This window comes from Trichosurus vulpecula, chromosome 4, assembly GCF_011100635.1.
Source record: "Trichosurus vulpecula isolate mTriVul1 chromosome 4, mTriVul1.pri, whole genome shotgun sequence".
NCBI lineage: Eukaryota > Metazoa > Chordata > Mammalia > Diprotodontia > Phalangeridae > Trichosurus > Trichosurus vulpecula.
The window spans coordinates 95,483,458-95,508,172 of NC_050576.1; the positions used below are offsets into that span (position 1 = coordinate 95,483,458).

General features: G+C 34.3%; 2 protein-coding genes across 2 annotated transcripts in view; both read right to left on the reverse strand.

Annotated features, from left to right (window-relative positions):
- LOC118848832 (potassium channel subfamily T member 2-like) overlaps positions 1-12,199 on the reverse strand; it is a 48,106-nt gene extending 35,907 nt beyond the window's left edge. Inside the window, exons 1-2 of the mRNA XM_036757858.1 lie at positions 12,123-12,199; positions 10,608-10,736 (exon numbers count right to left, since the gene is read on the reverse strand). Of these exons, the coding sequence (XP_036613753.1) occupies positions 10,608-10,736; positions 12,123-12,188 (195 nt within the window). The 5' untranslated portion in view covers positions 12,189-12,199. The remainder of the gene's footprint in view (positions 1-10,607; positions 10,737-12,122) is intronic.
- Positions 12,200-12,743: 544 nt separating this feature from the next.
- LOC118846793 (potassium channel subfamily T member 2) overlaps positions 12,744-24,715 on the reverse strand; it is a 143,009-nt gene continuing 131,037 nt past the window's right edge. Inside the window, exons 14-15 of the mRNA XM_036755518.1 lie at positions 14,590-14,691; positions 12,744-12,749 (exon numbers count right to left, since the gene is read on the reverse strand). Of these exons, the coding sequence (XP_036611413.1) occupies positions 12,744-12,749; positions 14,590-14,691 (108 nt within the window). The remainder of the gene's footprint in view (positions 12,750-14,589; positions 14,692-24,715) is intronic.

A 24,715-nucleotide genomic window follows, 5' to 3' on the forward strand; every position in this document is an offset into this window, starting at 1 on the left:
ACTCTTTTTTAAAAAATTTAGAATAAGTAAACATACCTTTATTCAAAATATTTGAAGTGTTACTTCTGGAAGTAAATCAACTAATTAAATTGCTTTAAAAATTAATTCTCTATGTCAGGCATTACTGTTAGCTGTATTTTTTTTCAGGAAACGATGTAATCATATGTCATATGTCCATCAAAACACATCTATATCATTTAAACATTTGTACACATGTATGAATGTTAAATATTTAAATTCGTATATGAATACATATCATTAAAGCACAATAATATAGATATTATACAAATATTTTATTATATAATTATAAACTTCAGAAATACTAATTTGATATTAGCATAAAGAGCTATTTGTCAAAGACATTGCCCAACTTGTAAAGCTTGTACATAATAAACTAATTTATAATGTCTGGCTCAACCATCTATTCTATTGAGTGAGACAAAAGTCCTAAAGCAGCTAATATAGATGGAAATCAGAGAGAAATTATAATAATTCCTGCTCAGAAATATCATCATATTCTGTAATCCTTAGATTATAACTTCTCTTATGTGCTTATATATAATTGTTCACTAATCAAGATCCATGTCAAATATAGAGCAGATAATTTGTATCAAAGAAACATAGAGTCTAAACTTAAATAGTAAAGGAATTATACTATTGTTGGATAATAAGCGTTATTCCCTAGACCCAGTAGTGTTTTAACATGGCATTCCTTGATGTTTAAGAACAGAGTGTACAAGGGTTGCTTTTATGGCCCTGCCCACAATATCTGAAGAATTTACCTAGCTTTAATAATTTGCAGTGATTAAAAAATAAACTATTTTTCTATTCACTTCAAAAATCATAATGGGATTTTGGAGGACCCTTCAGTATTTGAGGATAAATGGGGCAATTCCACTATTAAACTGATAGCAAATGAAACTAAACTCAGTACTTATAGATGCAGGCTTATGAAGGCAAACTTGCATAGAATATGACATTATGCATTTCTGGTTCTGACACATCATTCAGAAACTGTGATAGCAATCTACTTTAAAAATGAAATTAGGACTAACACATGGGAAAAATCACATATGACCTTGAAAGATTGAAACACATATAATTGACATACCACTGTGACTGATTAGAATAATTTTTGTTCACACAAATGAAGGCCCTACAGAAATTATTTTTGTTGTTGTTCCTGAGTAGTTTTAATTGCATCCAACTGTTCATGACTCAGTTTGAGGTTTTCTTGGCAAAGATACTGGAGTATTTTGTGATTTCCTTCTCCAGCTCATTTTACAGATGAGGAAATGAGGCAAATAGGGTCAAGTGACTTGCCCAAGGTCACACAGTTATTACTAAGTGTCTGAAGCTGGATTTGTACTCATCGGGATGAGTCTTCCTGATTCCAAGCCCTGTGCTCTATTCATTGCACCATCTAGCTGCACAGAAATTCTTTAGATAAAAATAATTACAGTTTTTAGAACTTTTAGGAACTTTTAGTTTCCCACATCTAAAAATATAAAAATACAATTATATATATACATATACATACACACATAAACATATGTGCACACACAAATGCACATACATATACATAGATGCACACATATACATAGATATACACATATGTATATGTGTATGATATACAAATGTGCTTTAAAAATAGTTTTAATTTTTTTGAATTTTCATTTTTGTAAAATTCCTATAGGAATTTGTAATCTTTGAGGGGGGAAATATAAATAAATTTAGTAAGTATCTCACCTTAACTGAATGGTCCTAGCCTACAAATTCTAATAGATAAGGATTTTAATCTTTGACATCCTATTTAAGTTTGAGCTTTCTTTCATTAAACCAGTGGTGGAGAAAAGGAGACAATCAACATATACTTACTTGTGATGCAGTTTCTCGAGACTGACCCAAAAGGGAAAAGAAAGAAAGAAAACAAAATATATTTTAAAGAATGACTGAACAGATATACACATGGACCAGTCAGAGGCAATAAAAATATTTTACACACATACAAACAGACATGATCCAACTTTACATGTTTACCAAAATTATTTAAACTGTCATTTGAAAAGTTTAGACAACAGTTGTTTATATTAAGCTTTTTTTTCCAGAATTGTCAATGACAGATTTGGGAAAAGAGGTGTTGCAAAAGTAGGAGAAAGAAATGACCCTAATAGATGGGGATAAAATTATTGTATAGTGTGTTAGGTTTACCTGTAAACCCATGCCTTTAAATTCAGTACTTCTACTTCCTCTTAAATATACATGAAGTGCAACTTTAAAACTATGTATATGGATGCATATATATTTATACACGTATGCATATATGACATACATATAAAATGTATATTGTAAAATTGATACCCTACTGAATTTTACATTATTTATTATTTTATGCAATCACTGTTTATCAGTTATTGGACTTGATTGTATAGGCCTCAGTGGTAGAGTTTGTAAGCAGTGAACTTTTGCTGACTATGGAGGGATGTGAGTTAATCTGGTCATGAGATGTTTGCCCTCCATAAGACCTTCCAGAAGATACCAACTCTTTTCCCTATTGCCAGGGATTCTGGAGTTCCCCTCTTGCAAGTAAGCATGAAGAAGCAAAATGTAAGCCCACACTTTACCTTTCTTATAGATCAATCACAATCTTAGTTCAGTTTTCATCCCTCAACTTTATATAACTACTAACTGCATCAAAAGCTGCTCTATCAAATGGATCTTTGGCTACTGAAGAATCATTGATCTCCTTTTATTGGCAATTGATAGCCTTGCAAATAAATTGATCATTCTCAGAACTTTGTGCCTCAGTTTCTCTTTATAGCAGATTTTTGTTGTGACTATATATATATATAAAACTATATATACACATACATATGTGTATATGTATATACACATATGGTTACAAATTCTGCATTGCACTGAATCTAATGGGTAAAATATAAGTATGTTAAATAATGTTTAAAATGGAATTAATATTTGATCATCTTACTTCCTTGATACTTAAAACACTGAAACTTTAAAATAAATCTCTAGCATAGTTTTTTGTGGGAGAAATTTTCTAAAAATAATCTATTTTTAATGGAGAATAAATGCTGGTATTGTGGAATGTAAATCTAATTGATTCCAATCTTGCCTGAGGTTTAATTAAATTCCCAAGTTAGCACATAAGAAAAAAAAAAACTCAGAGTAAAAACTACCTTCTATATGCAGCAGTGCTGAAACTGAAAAGTCTCTGGCATGATGGAACAATATAAATGAGCATATACTTCAAAATTTCTTTTTACATTACAAGTATTTTTAGCCTTATAGTAACTATTTTCTTGCTTCCTATAAAAATACTTGCATTTCTCCAAAAAGTTCTATTCAGATTACTAAATCATACTGGGGAGGTAACTATGAGATCTCAATTATGCATGCAGATACACTGGAATATTGATAAAAATGGACAATGAGCTGGCCAGAGAACAGGAAGTAGAGAGAATGATGGATTGCATTTAGGAAACTAATAGGGCTGCAGTTACTCCCAAGTTGCTCCCTGATATAAACAATCCACATTTCTACCATTAATATCCTATGGATGATCCAATATGGGTGGGCTGTGCAGCAGTGAAAGGTCCATATTCTAGGTAACCCAAAGGACAGTACAAAAATGCATATGTTCATGAATATGCTTTAGCGTACTATACTACTAACCACAGCCTATTTGAAAGAAGAATCACAAAATGTAACTTGGGAAACATCTGATCAGAAATTGAGGTATATTGACCATGAAGTTAGAGCAGAGGATGAAAGATAGTAGTACCATACTTATTCTACCTACAGAATGTATTTTAAAAAACACTTCTACTGATACTCTAAATCTAATATCTAAGTGGATAGCCTTCTCAAATTCAGAGACTCCTCTTGTAGTCTATATATTTCCTTTATAAAAGATTTATGGGAGGACAAAAGTGACAGTCACATAAAATGAGAAGCTATGGATGTGTTGTAACCTGTATTGTTGCAAAGGAATATAGACATTGTTAAGATCATGAATCCTTTAAAGTTTCCAAGTAGGTAAATATCTCCTCTGGAATGCCAGAATGTCACAATACACTCTCTTTGGTCTTAAGAGTTCTAGATAACACTTTTATAAGTAACGTGTGAAGGGAAATAAAAGCTTTGTGCCAACTGTAAATTTGATACCCATAGGCATTGTTATAAAATTTACAATTGGCACAGAGATTATATATTTTCATGATAGAGTCAGGGTCCTAAAATATATCAACAGATGAGATATAATAATGGACTAAGTCTAAGAAAGATAAAATATTGAATACTTAAATATATCCTGAAAAACTAAATAGGAGTTTTAAAAATTCAAAACAAAACTAAAAAGTATATATGAAAGTTAAATTTCAACTGCACAAGTATATGATGGGGTAGGGAAGTTCACTATGAATCATATGGAATGTAGGTAAGTGTCTGGTAAACTGGATATGTCTTCTGGGTAACAATGGTAACCAATAACAAACAATTTCTTTGTAAATCACAATCTCTGACTTCACCTGCATAGGAAACTCTTGTTCAGGAAACTTCTATCACAGTAAGGCTCTTCTGCAATTTAATCTTAAAAGATTGTCTGAGGCACTTCAAAGTTCAGTAACATGCCTCCACTCAAATAGCCAGCATGTGTCATATTTAGCAATTGAACCCAGATTTTCCATACTCCAAAGCCAAATCTTTTTACTTTTCAGCAGTGACCCTCAAAGGAACAGTAGATAGAATATACAGAAATATAGTGCCCAGAAAGATGGAATCTATGGTCCTCTCGTTACCCTATTAGACAATAGCTAAAGCAGCAGCTTCATGACAAAGGAAGACCTAAGTTCAGTTCTATTTCAGACCTTATGACCTGAGGCAACTCAGATTATCTTCTTCAGTTTCAGCTTGCTCATCTGTAAAATGGAGATAATGATTACAAACACACCTCCCAGGGTTGTTATAAGGATCAAATGAGATAACATATGGAAAGTGCTTTGCAAACCAAAAAACAATATATAAGTGAGAAGTACAGTTGTACTGTTGTTATTTAGGTTCAGATACCTCATTCCAGGTAAGACATTGAAAATCTGAGGAGACTTCCAGAAATGGGTGATTAGAATAATGATTGTGTTGGAGATAATGCTGTACAAGTATTAAATGAACGAAGTCAATGTATAGCTTGAACAGGAGAGGACATCACAACTTTTTGGATTCCTGATTCATCTATGCCTCCTGCCTAGTCACCACTAAGAATCACCAAGCCAAGCTCTTTGCCAAGAAAAATCCCAGTACAGATGTTCTGTGAAATGAAATGCAGCACCTAAGCGTATGATGATCTGGGGAGTACTAAGGAAAAATAACATTTAGAAGCACTTTCATGTTGTTTTACTACATATATTACTTTACAATATCTGAGTTGGTAAATTATAGACATATAAGAATTAATAATGCTCTTTCAGACTACTTTTTCTTCTTTCTGACATTTCTGAACATGTATATGAATATTTTAGAAATGCACAGTGGTTGAGATGGGTGTGGGTGTTGGAGGAGAGCAGGAAAAGAGCATTGGGAAAAGAAAAGGATTATTGGAGAAGGGGTTATTCATTTATTCATTAATTAAATTTAATTGATTAATTGTTCCCTGTCATGGTTGTTGTCATTTTTCATTTATGTCTGTTTTATGACCCTATTTTAGGTTTTCTTGGTGAAGTTACTGGAGTGATTTGCCATTTCCTTCTCAAGCTCATTTTATAGATGAGGAAACTGAGGCAAATAGCATTAAATGACTTGCCAAGGGACATATAGCTATTAAGTGTTTGAGGTCAGATTTGAACTCATAAACAGGAGTCTTCCTGACTCTAGGCTCATCACTCTGTCCATTGCATTACCTAGCCGCTCAGAATTTCTCCCTGTTACCTTCCTCAGTCGTGTCTGTATACTCTGGTAATACCAATTCACATTTCTAACAGTCTGCTACATGGGGGAGAGGGGGCACAAATTCTTCTTAGTGAATTGTATAATTAGTAACTACTTTACATTTGTTAACTAATCATAAGGGAAATAGGCAAATGGGAAAGACAAAATGCATATTTCATTTACTTTTAGTTACTGATTATGATTTCCAATATCTATCATGGATTCATCTATTTTCAACTATTGCATGTAACATTACTTGGTTGTGATTTTAGAATCCAAAGACTATTAATGGCATTGAGAGTCTCAATGTCATACTCCAAATAAAACCAACTCGTAATTCATATTTTTTTTTCTTTACAGTACAACCTTAAATCTGGAGCAAATTTTGTAGATAAAAATAACATGCTTGATTCATATTTATCATACTGCCAGCAGAGACTGTATGCAGAAGAAGCTGATTTTCTTGTAACTGGTAACCAAGTGTTTATGGATACAGAACAATAGCAGTATCTAGAACAATTAGCATAACAGCAGAATTCAGCTGATTGAAAAGTGACCGCAAGTGGACCAACAGTGATAGATATCAGTGTTGTCTTATAGCTAACACCTAAGTTTGGGAATTTTAAACTAATTTATATGTGGATATTTGTTTGAAATGAAAAAACCTTAGCAATCAATAAAGCTTTCAGATTGTATAAAGTAGTTACTATACTTAACAGAAGTGAAAGCTGGCTATGAGCACATCAAAATGAACTATTCTGCAAAACTCATTTGTCCAATTCATTCTTAAAGAGCAAAATTTACTTTTAAAAATCATTTTTCAATATTATGCATTTCTGAAACTTTAAAGAAGGTCCATAACAGACCCAAATACATGTTTTTTTAATTATTCTTTACAGAAGATCACTATTCAAACAAAATGCTAAAATAATGTAAAATAGATACTTTTCGGGCACTATTAGCCTAATCATTACCTCTTTCTCTTCTGGATTGCAATGTGACCAACTGAACAGTTTTTAGTCAGATTGAAGTAGAACAAGGGATCACATTTAATGCTGGCTTTATAAATCCCTAAGATAAGTCTTTGATATATAGGTGAATTTGTAGGTCAGATGGCAAGAAGCATGACCTTACGTGCCTCTCAAGAGATGATTTCTGAAAGTGGTACACAATTTGTTTTCTCTCATCCTTACTGCCTAGTTTATTCCTATGTGGTTAGTCAAGGTACACGTGTGTGTGTGTGTGTGTGTGTGTGTGTGTGTGTGTGTGTACAAATGGGTACATATGGCCCTTTATCACAATATTATCTCTTATTCCATTGCTATATTTTACATGCAGAATTCATAGAATTCGATGTTCTTTACTTTTCTTTTTTTTTTTGGATGGGGGTAGGCAGGACAATTGAGGTTAAGCGACTTGTCCAAGGTCACACAGCTAGTAAGTGTGTGCAGTGTCTGAAGCCAGATTTGAACTCAGATCCTCCTGAATCCAGGGCAAGTCCTCCACTTCACCACCTAGCTGCCCCAATGTTCTTTACTATTAAAAAATTAGCTACTACAAAACGTTGGGTTTTGTGAAAACAAATCATTGTAGTATCATGTAAAACTATGAGCTTAAATCTTCTATGTAACAGAAATATTCTTCCTCCCACTGGCATTAGCATCAAAGACCTACCTTTATTTTTCTGGAAAGATAGGATGATGTGAATTTATTAAAGCACTTAATAATTAGATCTGAAAACTTTTTCTACAAAGTTTATGACAATATTGACACATGCATATTATGTATCAAAAAGATAAAATAGCCAGAGAATAATAATTTACATATAAATTATTTTGTTATAATAATATTCTTTTAAATATTTCCAAAGATTATAGCCTGCAAGACCTGAAAATGAAGCAAAGTAAACAAATATCTCTATTAAAACTTTTGGAGAAAAAGTATTTTGGATCTAGTATAGATGGATTGGATGTCCAACTACTGTGTTGGAATTGAATGTTATTAACTCTAATTCCTTTCCTCCTTTCAGGCTATACCTTATTCTATATGTTTTTTCTTGCATGGTAAGTTATTTGGGAATTTAGTTGCATTCCTTTGCATGATTTCTTTGAGGCAGGAGGAGTTGACATTAGTTGAAGAGTAATTGCTCATTTATGGAAAAATCTCTACCTATAATGCAAACAGCACATAATAATGTTCTTTCATTATAAGAAGTAACTGTTACATTTATAGAGACTAATTTAAATAGTATCATTCATTGACTAGCAGTCACTGTGACCTGATTGACTAAGCAGAATTTCTATGAGCCATCTGTTAGGACATAGAAATGGCTTTGTTATAGGAAACACTTCTGTGTAATGGGGCTTTAATCTATGTTATAAAGTATGTATTTGACAGATCATAATTAACAGTACTGAAGTAGAAATGCATTCCCTAAATATGAAAATTATTCTCTCCTTTAAATTTTAATATGAGCAATTATGCATTTTTTGCCATTATGAGTTTTACAATTTAATAGACATGGGAAATAAACTTGTGATTTCATTGATAAAGAGAATTCTCAGATGAGGAAACTCTCTATCAAACTATAAATTCCAGTTGTCAACTTTTCTTAAAGTTGTCTTCTTACAGTGTTTCCTAGAAGACTGAGGTTTACTGATTCCCCAGAGTCACATTGTTGTTTGTCCTTTGTTCTCAAAAAGGACTGGTGATATCACAAGGGTGATGTCTTATTGGATTTGAGTGGGGCAGAGCTGAATCAAGTTAAGTCTTACTTTTCTCCTCCAGAGTTATCAAAGTCCAATAGCAAGACAAAAATCAATTTGACTGAAGATAGCCCAGGATGCAGTGGGTGACCTTGGCTTTTCTAAATTAACGTTTTTCCCAGGTCTCGGTTTGTCTGAGGCAATGCCTATTCAATGACTAAGGGTCAGGTAAGAATTAAGACAAAATATAGTCAATTTATCATCCTGAAAATATCAATCTGGGAAGTGAAGACCCTCAGAGTTTCTGGCCAAAACTAAAAACAATTGCTATTAACATTCATTCTAAGCCATACAAAGCTCAACAATGAGTCACAGAGGTGTGGGCTGGGGCTATTATTGGCCATTCAATGAAAGCCAGAGAGATTTGGGTTTAAAGGCCTAGTCAAGTCGCTCCATTTGAGACACAATGGGCTTTTTTAAAGCCTCTTTTTTCAGAGCTGTATTTCAAGAAATCATAAATGCAAACTGCAGAGGACAAAAATTAAATTGTCCCATATGTGTATTTATGTGTATATGCACATACATTATATATATATACATATATTTATAAAATCAATCAATTAAAATTAAAAATCTAGCCCCATGCATGCGGTGAGAGAAGACAAAGATGAAGATGAAGATGAAAGAGAAGAAGACAAAGATGAAGAAGAAGAAAAAGAAGACAAAGATGAAGAAGAAGAAGGAACTCTCATCACTTTGGTTTTAAAACCATTTATTTATCTATCCATTGTATGTTACTACCTCTCATGAATAATTAATTAGTCCTTTCAAAATTGTGGGTCTACTATTTCCCCTCCTTTTTTTCAAATGAAGCAAGAAAATGTTATATGAGAATGGATAATCAGAAAAACAAAAATAATTACTCTGAAATGTTCTGATAGGTAGTGTTAATTACTCTAGCATGTTAAATAAAACCTTTGTTTCAACAGAAGAGATGCCAGTGATAAAGGCTATTAACTAACAAAAACATCTGTGTTTTCCCATTTTAATCAGTAATTGATGTTCCACAAAGAGAGCCAAAAAGCTATTTAGCTGTTCGCAGGGGACATTTAAATAATGCGGCAAATAGAACTGTTTGGTGAAGCTATGATAAAAATGCTCAAAACTTGAGTGTCCTAACGTCTGGCAAGCACCCTATACCACATGGAAAACCTTAGGTGTTTAGAATGTCTGCATTGATCTCAAATGGCAAAGGTCCAATGAAGCCATCATAATAAAGAACTGCATCTCGGAGTTATTCTCAGGACTCCATTCCAGACGAACCCCACAGAGAGGTGGGCTTAGTTCCAAAGATGAGTTCCGTATTTGGGTTAGCTGTAAGAATACTGACAAAGGAGTCACAGAACTTTAGATTTAGTTCCAGCTGTGCTACTCTCTAGAGATCTTACCTTGGCCATGTCACTGGCCCTTTCTGAGCCACAGCCTTCTCATCTACAAAAGGAGTAGGGTATGAGCTGTTTTTCTTCACTAACTTTCTCTAATAATCCTACTCCTTGCCTCAAATCTTCATCAGTTCACGGAGACAGTTCACGGTCTCTAATGTCCCTTCTAACATATACCTTCCATATAATCCATAACTGGGAATTTGTGAGCACCTAGAATTCAGATATTTCCTAGTTATGTTCTCCTAGAGCTTTAGGAGACCTTTAAGGATCGCTTTGGAATGAAGACCTTAAAAACTCCCAAATGAGGCAATGATCATAGTTTTAGATGATTATCTCCAAACTATTCAACTTTACAGACTATTGACATACACAATTTTTCATTAGTTTTGAGTTTTCCCAGTCATCATAATAGTTTCCTAATTACTTTCAATCTGCTTACTACAAAAATACTGGTTTTCAAATGTATATTAACAGGTTAAATGATAAAAAATTAAGAAATATATCAAATTCTCCAAACCTCAGATGTTCTAAGTTTTTGTGACTCAGTTCTGTAGATTCCGATGGGGATATCTCCTGTAGAAGAACATAGCTTCTGGTAAAGTCTGGCATATGTTCTGATCCACAGATCATCCTCTGTGATTTTCATCTAAAATATAAATAATCATTTATTCATATTTATTAAGATAATACATATAGAGAGAATAACATAGCTTCATCACATTTCTTAAAAGCAGCTCACCTTAATGTACAGAAACTAGATTTTCCTAAGCTAAACTTATCTATTAACCCATAAGGGTGCTAATCCAAAATACAGATAAAATTAACTATACAGATTTGCTCATGGAAATCTGCATTCTGGAGACAAAGAAAGAAAAAATAGCACACTACGGGGAATCAGAAGACATGGTTTTTGTAGAGATAATTAGATGAGTAACCTTAGGCAAGCCATTAAATTTCTCTTGGCTTAAGTTTCCCCCTCTGTCAAGCATATACAGTGATTTTGTCACTATCCACACAAATAGAACAGATGAATCATTAGAATAATCTCAGAATCAACTGTGTTTGGATTCATAATGAACCGCTCTAATTGCATTTGATAATGGATAAATGCTGTAGGAATTGACATTTCAAACAATTCAATGAAGCTAGTCTATGAAGACCCAACACAGAAATATTGGAAAAAACTCTTCACTTTCTTATTCTTCTCTGCTCTACTTATCTTAATGCTTCCCTCCCCTGTTTTACATTCCAGAATGTGACTGGGTAGAATTAATTCTCAAACTGATACTCACCAATTTAAGGCTTACTCTGACTAGTGCTGCCTGATTTCTCACTAAAATATTAGCTTTTATGGATCACATCAAAGGCTGCAAAGGGCAATTAAATATTTTGTTTAAGTATTTTCCAGTGATTGAGTCTGGAAGAAATGCAAGTGAGTTGAAATATCATTTGACAACAATATCCTTATTTCCTTCTCACCTAATCTTAACTATAATTCCTCTTGGTTTAGGTTAGAATTGAGAAGAAATTGAAAACATATAGGGAGGGATTTTTTAAAAAGGCACGATCACTTAGTTTTTATTATAACTCCTCCCCTCCCCATTGAAAGCTGGGGGAAAAACGCAAAGAATATTTTTAAGAAATGAGAAAAACCAGATTGTAGGTACATGAGAGTTGAATTTATTGTGTTTGGTAAATCATTTTACTTGAACTACTCATTATAACTTAAAACTTCCATGTGACAAGTAGAAAGAAGGTCAAACTAGAGAAAAATATTTTTTCTTAAAGTCCCTTTTGTAGGAAATATCAGAAATGAGACCTGTTATCCAAATGCAAGACCGTGGTTATCAACTAAGATATTTTTATTGTTGTAACATTTTTATTCTCAGACAATGAGCAAAAGAATAAAAAATAAGACTTGGACAGACAGTACAAAAGACAAAGGCATACAGCAGAGATCTAAAGCTCATTGTAGTTACTAGACAGAACCTTTTATTTCTGTAATTTACTAATCATGGTATTCTTAACTTACAGAACAAAGAAATCCCGATCCTGGTGTGGTATCTAATCCCAACAGAAGTCTGGTGATAGAAATCATATAATCCTTCACAAATGACTAAAAAAGATGTTTAAAAAGGATTTATTGCATATATGAGTCAGTAATTAAAATTTATAAGCATAAAATATATCTCAGACTAAATAATTTATCATTTATTTTTAAAAATTTTATTTACTCATAATACATGATATGAACATGCTAACATATAGTGTGCCTTGGTGGACCCCCTTCAAACACTGCAGCTAAGTTTATTTTTTTTTGTATTTTTATTCTTTTTAGTTAGAAAAGTTACTCCTCTACTAGGATCACTCAATATTTGTGAATATTATAAATGAAAGTCAGGCAAGTTGGGAATTGTTCATAGTAAATACTATAACAGAGACATAGACAATTCTAATGGAAGCATACCTAATGATTTACTCTTATTAAATGTTTGGGGATATAATTGGAGATAATTTATACTGTAGTTGCAAGTGGATTGTGTAACAGAATGTGGTATCAAGACAAAAGACTGTCACATATGAAGAATAACTTCACAGGCTTCATTTCTCAAAGACCAAAGAGATGCCAAAATACATAGTGATAGGTACAATCTCAGATCTGGGAAACAGCAAGATGCAGGGGAAAGAGTACTGGATTTCAAGCCAGATGAACTGGGTTCAAATACCAATTATGCTCTTTACTACCTTGAGGAAGTCACTTGATCTTTTTACTCTTAAAGTTATTCATCAAAGAAAAAAAAATGAGAATTTTGGACTAGATAATCTCCAATGTCTAATCCAGTTGTATACGTGTAATTCTATCACTTAGACTGGAATTATATGATACCAAAGCAGCTAACCACTAGGAGCACAAGGTTATCCAGTTCAAGTCTGCTCCTCGATATAGCCCCCTACCCTCAGATTACTTAACTTCTCTCAGCCTCAGTTTCCTCAATAGTATGATGGAGATAATAATAACACCTACCTCACAGGGTTATTGTGATCGAATGACATAACAAATATAAAGTACTCCGCAAACTTTAAAGGGCAAGATAAATTCAAGCTACTTTCCTCTCAGACAAATTTCAAGAATTAACTTCAAAGTATTTAGCTCCTAATCATGCTAACTGGATGAGGGAAGGGATAGGATTATTTTTTTATTCTTCTCCATTTTCATCTGCTCCTATATGTAACTGCAGTTGCAAGATGATTTGAAGCAGTGCCAGTAGGCATGTCCATGGGTAAAATTAGACAAAAAACCCAATATGAAAGTGTTATTTTTGTATCATTGTTTTCAATCTTATGCATAGTAATGATATCAATAATAGCTAGCATTTATAATGTTTTAAGGTTTACAATGCACTTTGCATATGCGATTTCATTTGATCCATATAATAGCCCTGTGAGGTAGGTGATATTTTTATCCATGTTTTACAGATTAAGCAAACTGAGTGTGAGAGAAATTGAGTGACTTGCTCAGGGTCACACAGTTAGTAAGTATCTGAGCTCAGATTTGAACTCAGGGCTTCCTGACTCTCAAGTCCTATACTCTATTTGCTAGCCCATATCACTGACTCTTGTGGTAGATATGTAAAATAAATAAGTAGTTCCAATAAAAAATAAATATAAAGTAGTTCCAATAAAATTCTGAAAGAATGGTTTGCAACCCCAAGAAAGCCATCAGCAGAAATCCCTACAGATGCTTCTATGAGTTTGTCTTATTTTTAATTAATTCTTCTATACTTCCATCAAAGATAGTTTTAATATTAAAAGTCTGGCTGATTACTTAAAGGAAGGAATATGAAATATTTTGGTTGTTTAGATATTGGCAGAAATAAAAATGGCCAAACTAGATTTGTATAAAAGGACATCTTGATGTGACTATTTGTTTTGTATAATCTCAATTTAATAATAGCATTCAGGAGGCACCTAAAACTATTCTAGTTGAAAGTCAAGTAGAATAATATTTCTATAACATGTAACAATTGATAAATGATTAGTATGTTGCTGTTTAACTACCTTTTACAAAAGAATTTGCTATTTTCCTCAAATTACTTTTGTAATTAAAGAGTGATTAAGACATTACTGGTTTATAATTTTATTTACATCAGCTTATTTTGTTAATTTTGAAACTAAAAATTTTGCAATGAAAAGAAAATAATGCTTTTGTGTCTTATCACATAAATGAATTACTATAATGCAATTCATAAAATTTATTTTAAGAATCACAATTAAGGGAAAATATGCAGACCACAAATCAGCCACAAAAAAATCCATGAATATGTCCCCAAAATAGTGCATAACTACCAAATGTTTTTCAAACACTGAATTATGTCAGTAATATATCTACATATAATATTAGTTAGTTATTGGACCCCCATCACTGATACTAATTTGTGTAAAAAGAGAAACCGATATGAGTTGCTCATAGAAAGTACAAGTGTGTACATATAACCTACCTGATACAAAAGTGTGTCCAACATACTGATACTAAAAACTCTCCCAGCAGCAAAAGGCAGTCGAAACATAAATGCCAAATTAGAACCTCTCTCCCGTTCTTTCTGTTTGCAAATTTAAAATGAAAATCATTTGTCAGTTCCATTTATTTCTCAAACTTGAAGTATTTTTTTTTCCTACACAAATTTCACACAAGGCAGATGAGACACATTTGTAAAGCAAACAATCTTAACATAGACTTCCCATGAAAGGAGATGTGTGTTTCACTTATACTTGGAGGATTATCCAAAAATAAAACCTATTAAATATGGATTCACCATAGAGAATACAGAAGTCTTTCAAAATTTTTCCCAATTTGTGGCAGGAAGTGGTATGAAACAAAATGATGATCAAATATGTTCTCAAATTTTTGCTAGCAAAATTCCTCATTCATCATGGCACATCATTACTCTGGTCCAAAGACAGTAATAATTTAAAATGTTTAACTTCTTTAATAATTTTTTGGCCTACCAAAATATTTGTTGAGTGACTAATATTGTGCAAGGAGGTCTTTTAGAAGCTGGATATTCACAGATTTGTAAGACATGATCACTACACTTGATTGAAGTGATTGGTCAGATACATAAGATACATAGGCGTTAATTAAAACAGACATGTTTTAAGTGTGCATATGCACATACAGACTGAACAATGAACAAATTTATTTTAGACAAATTTTGATCACAAAAGCAGCCTAGGAACTCACTGCTATCATTATAAAGATTAATTTTCAAAATAAGTGTGAGGACTGAGTTATAATAGGCAAGAGTAGGTCAATCATGATAGAATTTATTCTTATCCACCCATTTCCACTTTCTGTGCTCCTGAATTGTGTCATATATTTTCATAAGCTTTACTCCAATGAGAGTGCTAAAAACATAAAGCAATTTTCTGCATGGATCTTTCAGTCTACTATGGAAATGCTTTCCTTCTGTGATTTCAAGATGCTCACCAAAAATTAATGGGTGTGATCTTTATTGTTTCTTTGTTGGGTTTTTTTGTTTTTGTTTTTTGTTACCAAAAAATGAAATTCATTTGATTGCTGGAAAATGGGTTTAAAAATTTGTGGAAAACATCCTAACCAGAAGTGGGTCCCCAAACTCTTGATTTTCCTTAGCATAGAATTAAACACATAATTTCCCACGTTTTTGTAAAGCATAACCATTATACTCCTAAATGTCCCCAAAATGGTTATTTTTACTTTAGTCTCTGTACCATATTTTCAATGTTCTGTTCAAATATGTGCTCAATTATCATACTGCCCTAATAATTAAATTGCTACATTTCTTTTTTAAATTTTATCATTTTTATTTAATATTTTAGTTTTCAATACCGATTTCCACAAGATTCTGAGTTATAAATTTTCTCCCCATTTCTACCCTCCCCCTTCATTTCAAGATGGCATATATTCTGATTGCCTTTTTCCCCAGTCAGTTCTCCTTTCTGTCACCCCACTCTCTCCCCCCATCTACTTTCCCCTTACTTTCTTGTAGGGCAGAATAAATTTCTATGCCCCATTCCCTATATATCTTGTTTCCCAACTGCATGTGAAAACAACTTTTTAATTTTTTTTAAATTCCTATATTTCTAATAAAACCTTATCTCCTGTGACTTGTCTACATGAATCCTCTCTCTACTATAGTAATCCAGTCTAAGAATTGTCCACCAATTCTTGCGTGCAATTGCCTGATTTAATGCCTTTGCTGATACAACTTTCTCTGCTTAACAGGACCTCACTCATAGCTTCTTCCCACCTAAATTCCACATTCCTTTAAAGTAATTTCTAGTGCTTTCTCCTCCCAAGATTATTTTGTATCTAGAATATAAAAGGTTAGTTTCTTGGGAACAAGTTCTTTTTTTTGTCTTTGTATCCTTAGCAATCCCTCACAGTACTGGTCACATAGGCGATATTTAAATAACAGATATTAAATGTTTGTTGATTAATTGTTGATGGATATAAACTTAGCATTTATCTTTTATTTAATTTTCTGTGTATGTTTTGTTTTCTTCCAAAAGAATATAAGTTCCTCAAGGGCAGAAAGTTTTATTTCTTATATTTGTATCTCTAATTCATAGTGCTATGTGCTAGGGTTTTTGTTGTTCAATCCTTTTAATCCTGTCTGACTCCTTGTGACCCCATTTAGGGTTTTCTTGGCAAAGATACTGGAGTGGTTTGCCATTTCCCTCTCTGGTTAAATGAACACATAAGGATGTCTCACAGCCATATTCTCCCACAAAATATTGTATGGCTGATCAATTTATAATTTTACAATCAACTTGAGAGAAATCAGAAAAATTGGAAATGGTACAGAGTTGAAAGATGATTATTTGTATTGAGGGATGCTATAACACAAAGTTGGAAGAACAAAGTTAGAAGATAGATGAAAAATGGCTAGTACAACATAGTGACAAAGTTATCACTGGAACCTTCTAGTAACAAGTATTGAGTCAGTGTTTTCCATTGTTCTGCCTAGGGATAGCATTGCTTCACATGGAGAAATATTTCACCATAGTTTCTTCAGGTTAACAATGTCTAGTTTACCCAAAGGCATTTGCAATGATGCCACTTCCTCCAGAAGTGCAACAAAGTGAAACAACTGATTTCACACTTGAGAAGAAACAATTTAATTTTTAAATGTGTTTAGGATAGCATAGCTATGCATATACCATTTAAAAGATACAATGAAAAGCTGAATCTTACCAGATAATACCCCTGAGCAGGAAGGTTTAGATCATTTTATATGCATTGGGTTTAATAAAATTTTAGTTTAGTTTAGTTTTATTTTATTTTAATTTAGTTATTTAGTTTAGTTACTTTCATTTATTTTATTAGTTATTTTTAGCTTAGTTTAGGGACTAATTTTATCATGATCATCTACTATACATGACTTTTATTATCTGTGGTGTAAAAAATGTAATTATTATTATAGCTAATCTTAATTTGATATGGAAATGGTTTTGGTAATATAAATAAATTATATAAAAATAAGACTTAAACGTGGTTCAAGCATGTTTAAAAGTCAGTAGTTCTTGTTACCTGAATGAATAAGCTGGTAAAATGCTACCTATTTAAATGAAGTCTACCAAATATGGTATTCCAGTGCTTCCTTATTTTATTACTAAATAAAAGCCAATGGTAACATACATACATTCACATATGTATGCATATGTATATGTGTGTATATATACATATATATACCTTTGTGTATATATATATATATATATATATAGGTGTATACATATAGTATGTGTGCATGTATATGTGTGTGCACACGCATATGTGTATATGTGTATAAAACAACAGTTAAAAGATTCACTTAAACTGGCATTGCCAAAATGCCCCATTTATGAATTTACATTGAACTCCAGCAACAAACAATAATCTCCTGATATATGATTGTCAGTTTGGAAACATAAGAATACTGACACGACTTTAGGTCATAATAGCTAGTATTTATATAGCACTTTAAGGTTTGCAAATCTCTTTACAAATATTATCTTATTTTATCCTCACAAAAACTTGTGTGGTAGGTGCTATTCTTATCTTGATTTTACAGATGAAGAAAGTCAAACAAAAGGTCACTGCCTTACCTAAGGTCACACAATGAGTATTTGATGTTGGTTTTGCATTCAGGTTGCTCTTGACTCCAGATCTAGGGCTATATTCAGTGGACTATCTAATTGCCTCTATTCCTCTTTAGATAAATAAAATACCATTTTTCCCATATGTAGCACTTGGCAAAGGACTCTGAACACAATGGGCTGTTACCGGGTGTCTGTTAGGTTGAATTGAACTTTCCAAAATTTATGCTAATTATGTTTGCGGGGATTAAAACTTCAAAATTATCTTTGACATCTTTATCTAGGCCCTTGTTTCTTGAAGGCTAAATTATACTGATGATTAGAAGGAAACCTATAAGTTTATATTATAAAAGAGACAAAGTGAAAACAAATTAATCAAATCCTAAGTATTTATTGTTCACCTATCATATGTCCTTTTTTATTTCCCAAACTCTTTATTTTCTTATATAAACACAGGGTTTTTATTATTAAATCCCTGACTTGCTCCATTATATAGCCTTTACTAGGGGCAGCTGGAAGATTCAATGGATAGAGTGGTGGGAGTATAGTTAGGAAGACCTGAGTTCAAATCCAAGCTCAGATATTTACTAACTGTGACCCTGGTCAAGTCACTTAACTTCTGCCTTAATCTGCTGGAAAATCTACTGCATACCACAACATCATCTTTGTCAAGAAAATCCCAAGGACAGTACAATCCTAAGGGTTGCAAAGAATTGGTCATCTGGACATGACTGAACAATAGCATGTTGTTGTTGTTGTCATCTGTGTATATGTCAAACTCAGTTGACTTAATCAGATTTTGCCTCCATTCACAGACCCATGAATTAGTTGAGGTTGACCAGAAATTATCACTCCCAGCCTCTGACTATTTTGTAAATGTCCCAGACTGTCTCCTCCAGAGATTCCCAAGCTTTCTCTTGCTTGTTATGCAAAACAATTTACCTAGTGAAACTGTGAGAAGTCCTTAAACCTTCCCACCTGCAGTCTGCCCATTCCTTCGGACTAATCCCTCTCACCTGCATCTTTGCCATTCCCTCTACCTTACTATCCTATATAAATCCTGTTCCCAGCCCCCTCCTTGGTACCCTAGCATATGCTGTGCTACACCTCGAGCTGTGACTCACTTGCCCCAATTAAAGATGTTAATTTTTGCAATATTAGCTGCTTTCTCTTAAATTCAGGTGGGGCTGGGGAGAGGAGAGACAGAGAAGAGGGAGAGAGGAGAGAGGAGAGAATTGAGGGTGTCAGAATTCCTGCCTAGTAATCTAATAACATGAAAAGTGAGTGAAGTGAAGCTTATTTGGTGACCTCTTGGTAGATACAAGACTTTCTGAAGTGACTACAATAGTACCATTAATTATAGAAGGCAGCAGGGACAGCAAATTTTTCCTCACCAGACGAGGATCATTATCTACAAAATCCTGATTAGACATCACTGGTCCAGTAAATATATATGACAAAAAGCCAATTTAATCATGAGATCCAGAACTACCAACAAGAATAACAAAGAACAGGGTGTCTTCTTTCCCAAAAAGTATGAAGGTGAGGGGAAATTCCCAGTGAAGAGTAAATAGATCACATCAATACTTTTGCCAATATTAGCCATCAATTATGTGTATACAAAATGTGAGTTGATCTTTCTAATTATTAACAGAGAAGCTAGAAGATTAAGGCTTTTCACCTTTCTTGTTTATTAAGGGGAATGTTGTTCTTTGACAGAAAAGAAGTGCCTCTAAGTGAAAACAAAAAAGAAATCTAAAGAAGAAAGGAATTCTTTCATGTGTCACCAGATTGGATGGTGAAGGAAGAATCCCAGAAGCTTTGGGTGTACATAATAGATATGGTGAGTACTCCATAAGTAGTTAGTAAAGCTGTGCCCTCCAAGGAAGAAACAGCTTCTTGCATTCTAAGGAATTATACAGATCCACAAGTACCACTAGTAAAGCCATTATCCAGCACTATTGAGAAAGGACAAACAGTGTGCTCGGTGGAGCCAAGACAGCGGCTGGAAAGCAAGGACTTGTGTGAGCTCCCCACCACATCCCTCCAAAAACCTATAAAAATGGCTCTGAACAAATTTTAGAACTGCAGAACCCACAAAATAGTAGAGGGAAGCAGGGATCCAGCCCAGGACAGCCTGGAGGGTCGCTGGATGAGGTCTATCATGCACGGAGTGGAGGGGAGCAGAGCTCAGCATGGGAAGCCGCAGGACCAACCAGACCAGGAGCCAGGCAGGACAGGCCCTAGCACCCTGAATCAATGAGCTGTGGAGTTACCGTACTTCTCAACCCACAAACACCAAAGATAACAGAGAAGGTTAGTGGGACAGAGTTCGTGGTTTTGGCCAATGGCCCAGGGGCAGCGGGGGAGGTGCAGCTACAGGACTATAGCTGCACTTACTTCTGGCCCCAGGCCCACATGGTGGGAGGAATTAAGTGGCATATCAGAGCAGGAGTGCAGAGCCTGTTGAAGATTTGCCTCAGGTCTGGATTGGTGGTTCTTGAGGAAGGAGGAGTGCTGGAGTGGCAGAGCTGGCTGTATAGAAATAGCTCTGAAATCAATGGCACATCCCTCAAGCTTGGAACAAAGTACTCTTTGCTCTACAAGCAGTCATACCCCCACAAAAAACTCAAGGGTCAAGTAAGTTGGCTGGGAACGTGGCCAGGCAGCAAAAACACACCCAGATTCAGTCTCAGACTTTGGAATCCTTCTTTGGTGACAAAGAAGACCAAAACATATGGCCTGAAGAAGTCAACAAAGTCAAAGAGCCTACATCAAAAGCCTCTAAGAAAAACATGAACTGGTCTCAGGCCATGGAGGAGCTCAAAAAGGCTTTGGAAAAGCAAGTTAGAAAAGTAGAGGAAAAATTGGGAAAAGAAATGAGAAGGATGCAAGAAAACCAGGAAAAACAAGTCAATGACTTGCTAAAGGAGACCCCAAAAAATACTGAAGAAAATAACACCTTAAAAAATAGACTAACTCAAATGGCAAAAGAGCTCCAAAAAGCCAATGAGGAGAAGAATGCCTTGAAAGGCAGAATTACCCGAATGGAAAAGGAGGTCCAAAAGACCATTGAAGAAAATACTACCTTAAAAATTAGATTGGAGCAAGTGGAAGCTAATGACTTGATGAGAAATTAAGCTATTATAAAACAGAACCAAAGGAATGAAAAAATGGAAGACAATGTCAAATATCTCATTGGAAAAATGACTGACCTAGAAAATAGATCCAGGAGAGATAATTTAAAAATTATTGGACTAGCTGAAAGCCATAATCAAAAAAAGAGCCTAGACATCATCTTTCAAGAAATTATCAAGGAGAATTGCCCCGATATTCTAGAGCCAAAGGTTAAAATAGAAATTGAAAGAATCCACAGATTGCCTCCTCAAATAGATCCCAAAAAGAAAACTCCTAGGAACATTGTCACCAAATTCCAGAGCTCCCAGGTCAAGGAGAAAATACTGCAAGAAGCCAGAAAGAAACAATTTGAATATTGTGGAAAAACAATCAGGATAACACAGGATCTGGCAGCTTCCACATTAAGGGACTGAAGGGCTTGGAATATGATATTCCAGAGGTCAATGGAGCTAGGATTAAAACCAAGAATCACCTACCCAGCAAAATTGAGTATCATGCTCCAAGGCAAAATATAGACTTTCAATAAAATAGAGGACTTTCAAGCTTTCTCAGTGAAAAGACCAGAGTTGAATAGAAAATTTGACTTTCAAACACAAGAATCAAGAGAAGCATGAAAAGGTAAACAAGAAAGAGAAATCATAAGGGATTTACTAAAGTTGAACTATTTTGTTTACATTCCTACATAGAAAGATGATGTGTATGATTCATGAGACCTCAATATCATAGTAGCTGAAAGGAATATGCATATATATATGTGTATGTATACATATATATACATATGTGTACGTCTATGTATGTATAAATGTAGGTATATATATATATATATGAATATACATATACATGTATACACACACACACACACACACACACACACACACAAAGGGCACAGGGTGATTTGAATATGAATGGATGACATCTAAAAAAATAAAATCAATTTAAGGGATAAGAGAGGAATACATTGAGAGAGGGAGAAAGGGAGAGATAGAATGGGGTAAATTATCTCGCATAAAAGTGGCAAGAAAAAGTGGTTTTGTAGGAAGGGAAGAGGGGGCAGGTGAGGGGGAATGAGTATATCTTGCTCTCATCGGATTTGACCTGAGGAGGGAATACCATACACACTCAATTGTGTATCTTACCCCACAGGAAAGAAGGAGAAAGAAGATAAAAAAGGGAGGATGATAGAAGGGAGGACAGATGGGGGGGGAGGAAATCAGAAACAAACATTTTTGAAAAGGGACAGGGTCAAGGGAGAAAATTCAATAAAGGGGGATAAGTTAAGAAGGAGCAAAACATAGTTAATCTTTCACAACATGAGTATTGTGGAAGGGTTTTACATAATGATACGCATATGTCCTATGTTGAATTGCTTGCCTTCTTAGGGAGGGTGGGTGGGGAGGGAAAAGGGGAGAGAATTTGGAACTCAAAATTTTAAAACAACAACAATAAAAGAAAGATTTTCTCATGCAACTAGGAAATAAGACACACAGGCAATGGGGCATAGCAATTTATCTTGCCCTACAAGAGAAGAAGGGAAAGGGGGATGGGAGGGGAGTGGGGTGACAGATGGGAAGGCTGACTGGGGAATGGGGCAACCAGAATATATGCCATCTTGGAGTGGGGGGAGGGTAGAAATGGGGAAAAATTGTAATTCAGACTTTTGTGAAAATCAATGCTGAAAACTAAATATATTAAATAAATTTGAAAAAAAAAAGAAAAAACAGAGAAAGGACAAACAGAGAGTGGATTTCTCATACTCTGTGGAATGTAATTAAGGACATTATACATCAGCTTGATACAAGAAACAATCAAGGGAGCTATGTTGACTAATGGGATGTATAACACGGATATAACAGAATCTCCTGTCTTTCCAAACCTTACTTCCCATAATAACAACTACAGGAGCCTAAACATCATTTATCTTGATCTTCCACCAGCTTGTGGCATGTTTCTTCTCCCCTTGTTAAAGCTGTTTTGCATTCATTTTGAATATCACACACACATACATACATATATACATATGTAAATACATGCATATACATGCATATGTCCTGTGAAAATTGATACCTTAATTTGCTTGAGCCACAATTATCCACATAGCTGAGAAGCACTGTATGCAGACTGGTTATATTAGCTAAGATACAGAATGGCTTGACATACCAACAATCCTTTGCGGTGACCAAGAATAAAACCAGCTGGATATGCAGAAAATCAGCAACTCTAAAGCCAATTAAGCAAATACCAGCAGTGAAGCAGACCCTGAACTATTTGGTGGTTTATGGACCTACAAGAGATATCCTTTTCTTCAGAGATTCCCCTCATTTTTGGTCATGGTACTCTTGGACACGCCCTCTTTTATGCTTGTTGGAGACATCCCCAAATCTTCTTGTCTGTGCTGGAGCCTCAAACTGTGGACTGATCCTCATCAAGAATGCCTTCTGATTTGTGTATCAAAGGGACACGGCTCTGACACTCAGAATTCCCCTTGTTTTCTGGTTCCTCCCTCCTTTTGGGAAAGGGGCTTCCTGCCTAGGATCTGCCCAAATTCCCACCTTTTTTCTTTCCTTTGTTTAAAAAGTTTAAATGCCTCATTCTTTCCAATTCCTCCTTGAACAGATCAGAAATCTGACACTGCTCCAGCTTGCAAGCTTCTTCTTCTCGGGCAATAAGTGTATTTATAATTTGTACAAACTGTGATAGAACTCTGGTTGATTCCAGGTTCCCCTTTTTTGGACCTGGAATTTCTTCCATTAAAGAATTCACAGGGGCTTTTCTTTACACATGTTGTCTCCTTCAAGAGAGTATGAACTCCTTGAGGACATGAACTGTTTTATTTCTGTCCTTGCAACCCTAGAACCTAGAACAACGCCTATGTATTCAAGATATAGAATACTACAGGATTTTCTCAAAGTGACTCACAATTGCTCAAAAGAGATCAGTCTAAAAATTTACACCGAAAAAAATGGATGAAGAAGGCACTGAAAAGATTAAATTGTCTATTTTTTACTGATCCTATATACAGTTAATTGATTTTGTGCTATAACTGCCCAAGTAATGGTTCTTTGTCTGTGAACTTAGTTTAGAAATTTAGCTGGTCTACAATGAGTTAAATTTAGAAATCTAGTTGTTGTTTTTCTAATCACTGTTCTATTCTTGCCTCATGGAAATGTGCTATCCTTGGAGAATCTGAGTGGACACAAGACAGTCTGGTCTAGTTTCTTTTTATTACCAAGCTATCCTTCAAGGATGCCTGGTTTACTATCCAAAGAAATCTGACCCACTATCTTTTAACCTTGTAGGGAGACTCAAACAATGAACACTTCTTAGTCAATCACATTTCATGTGATTTTGTCACTTTCAATAGACACACAC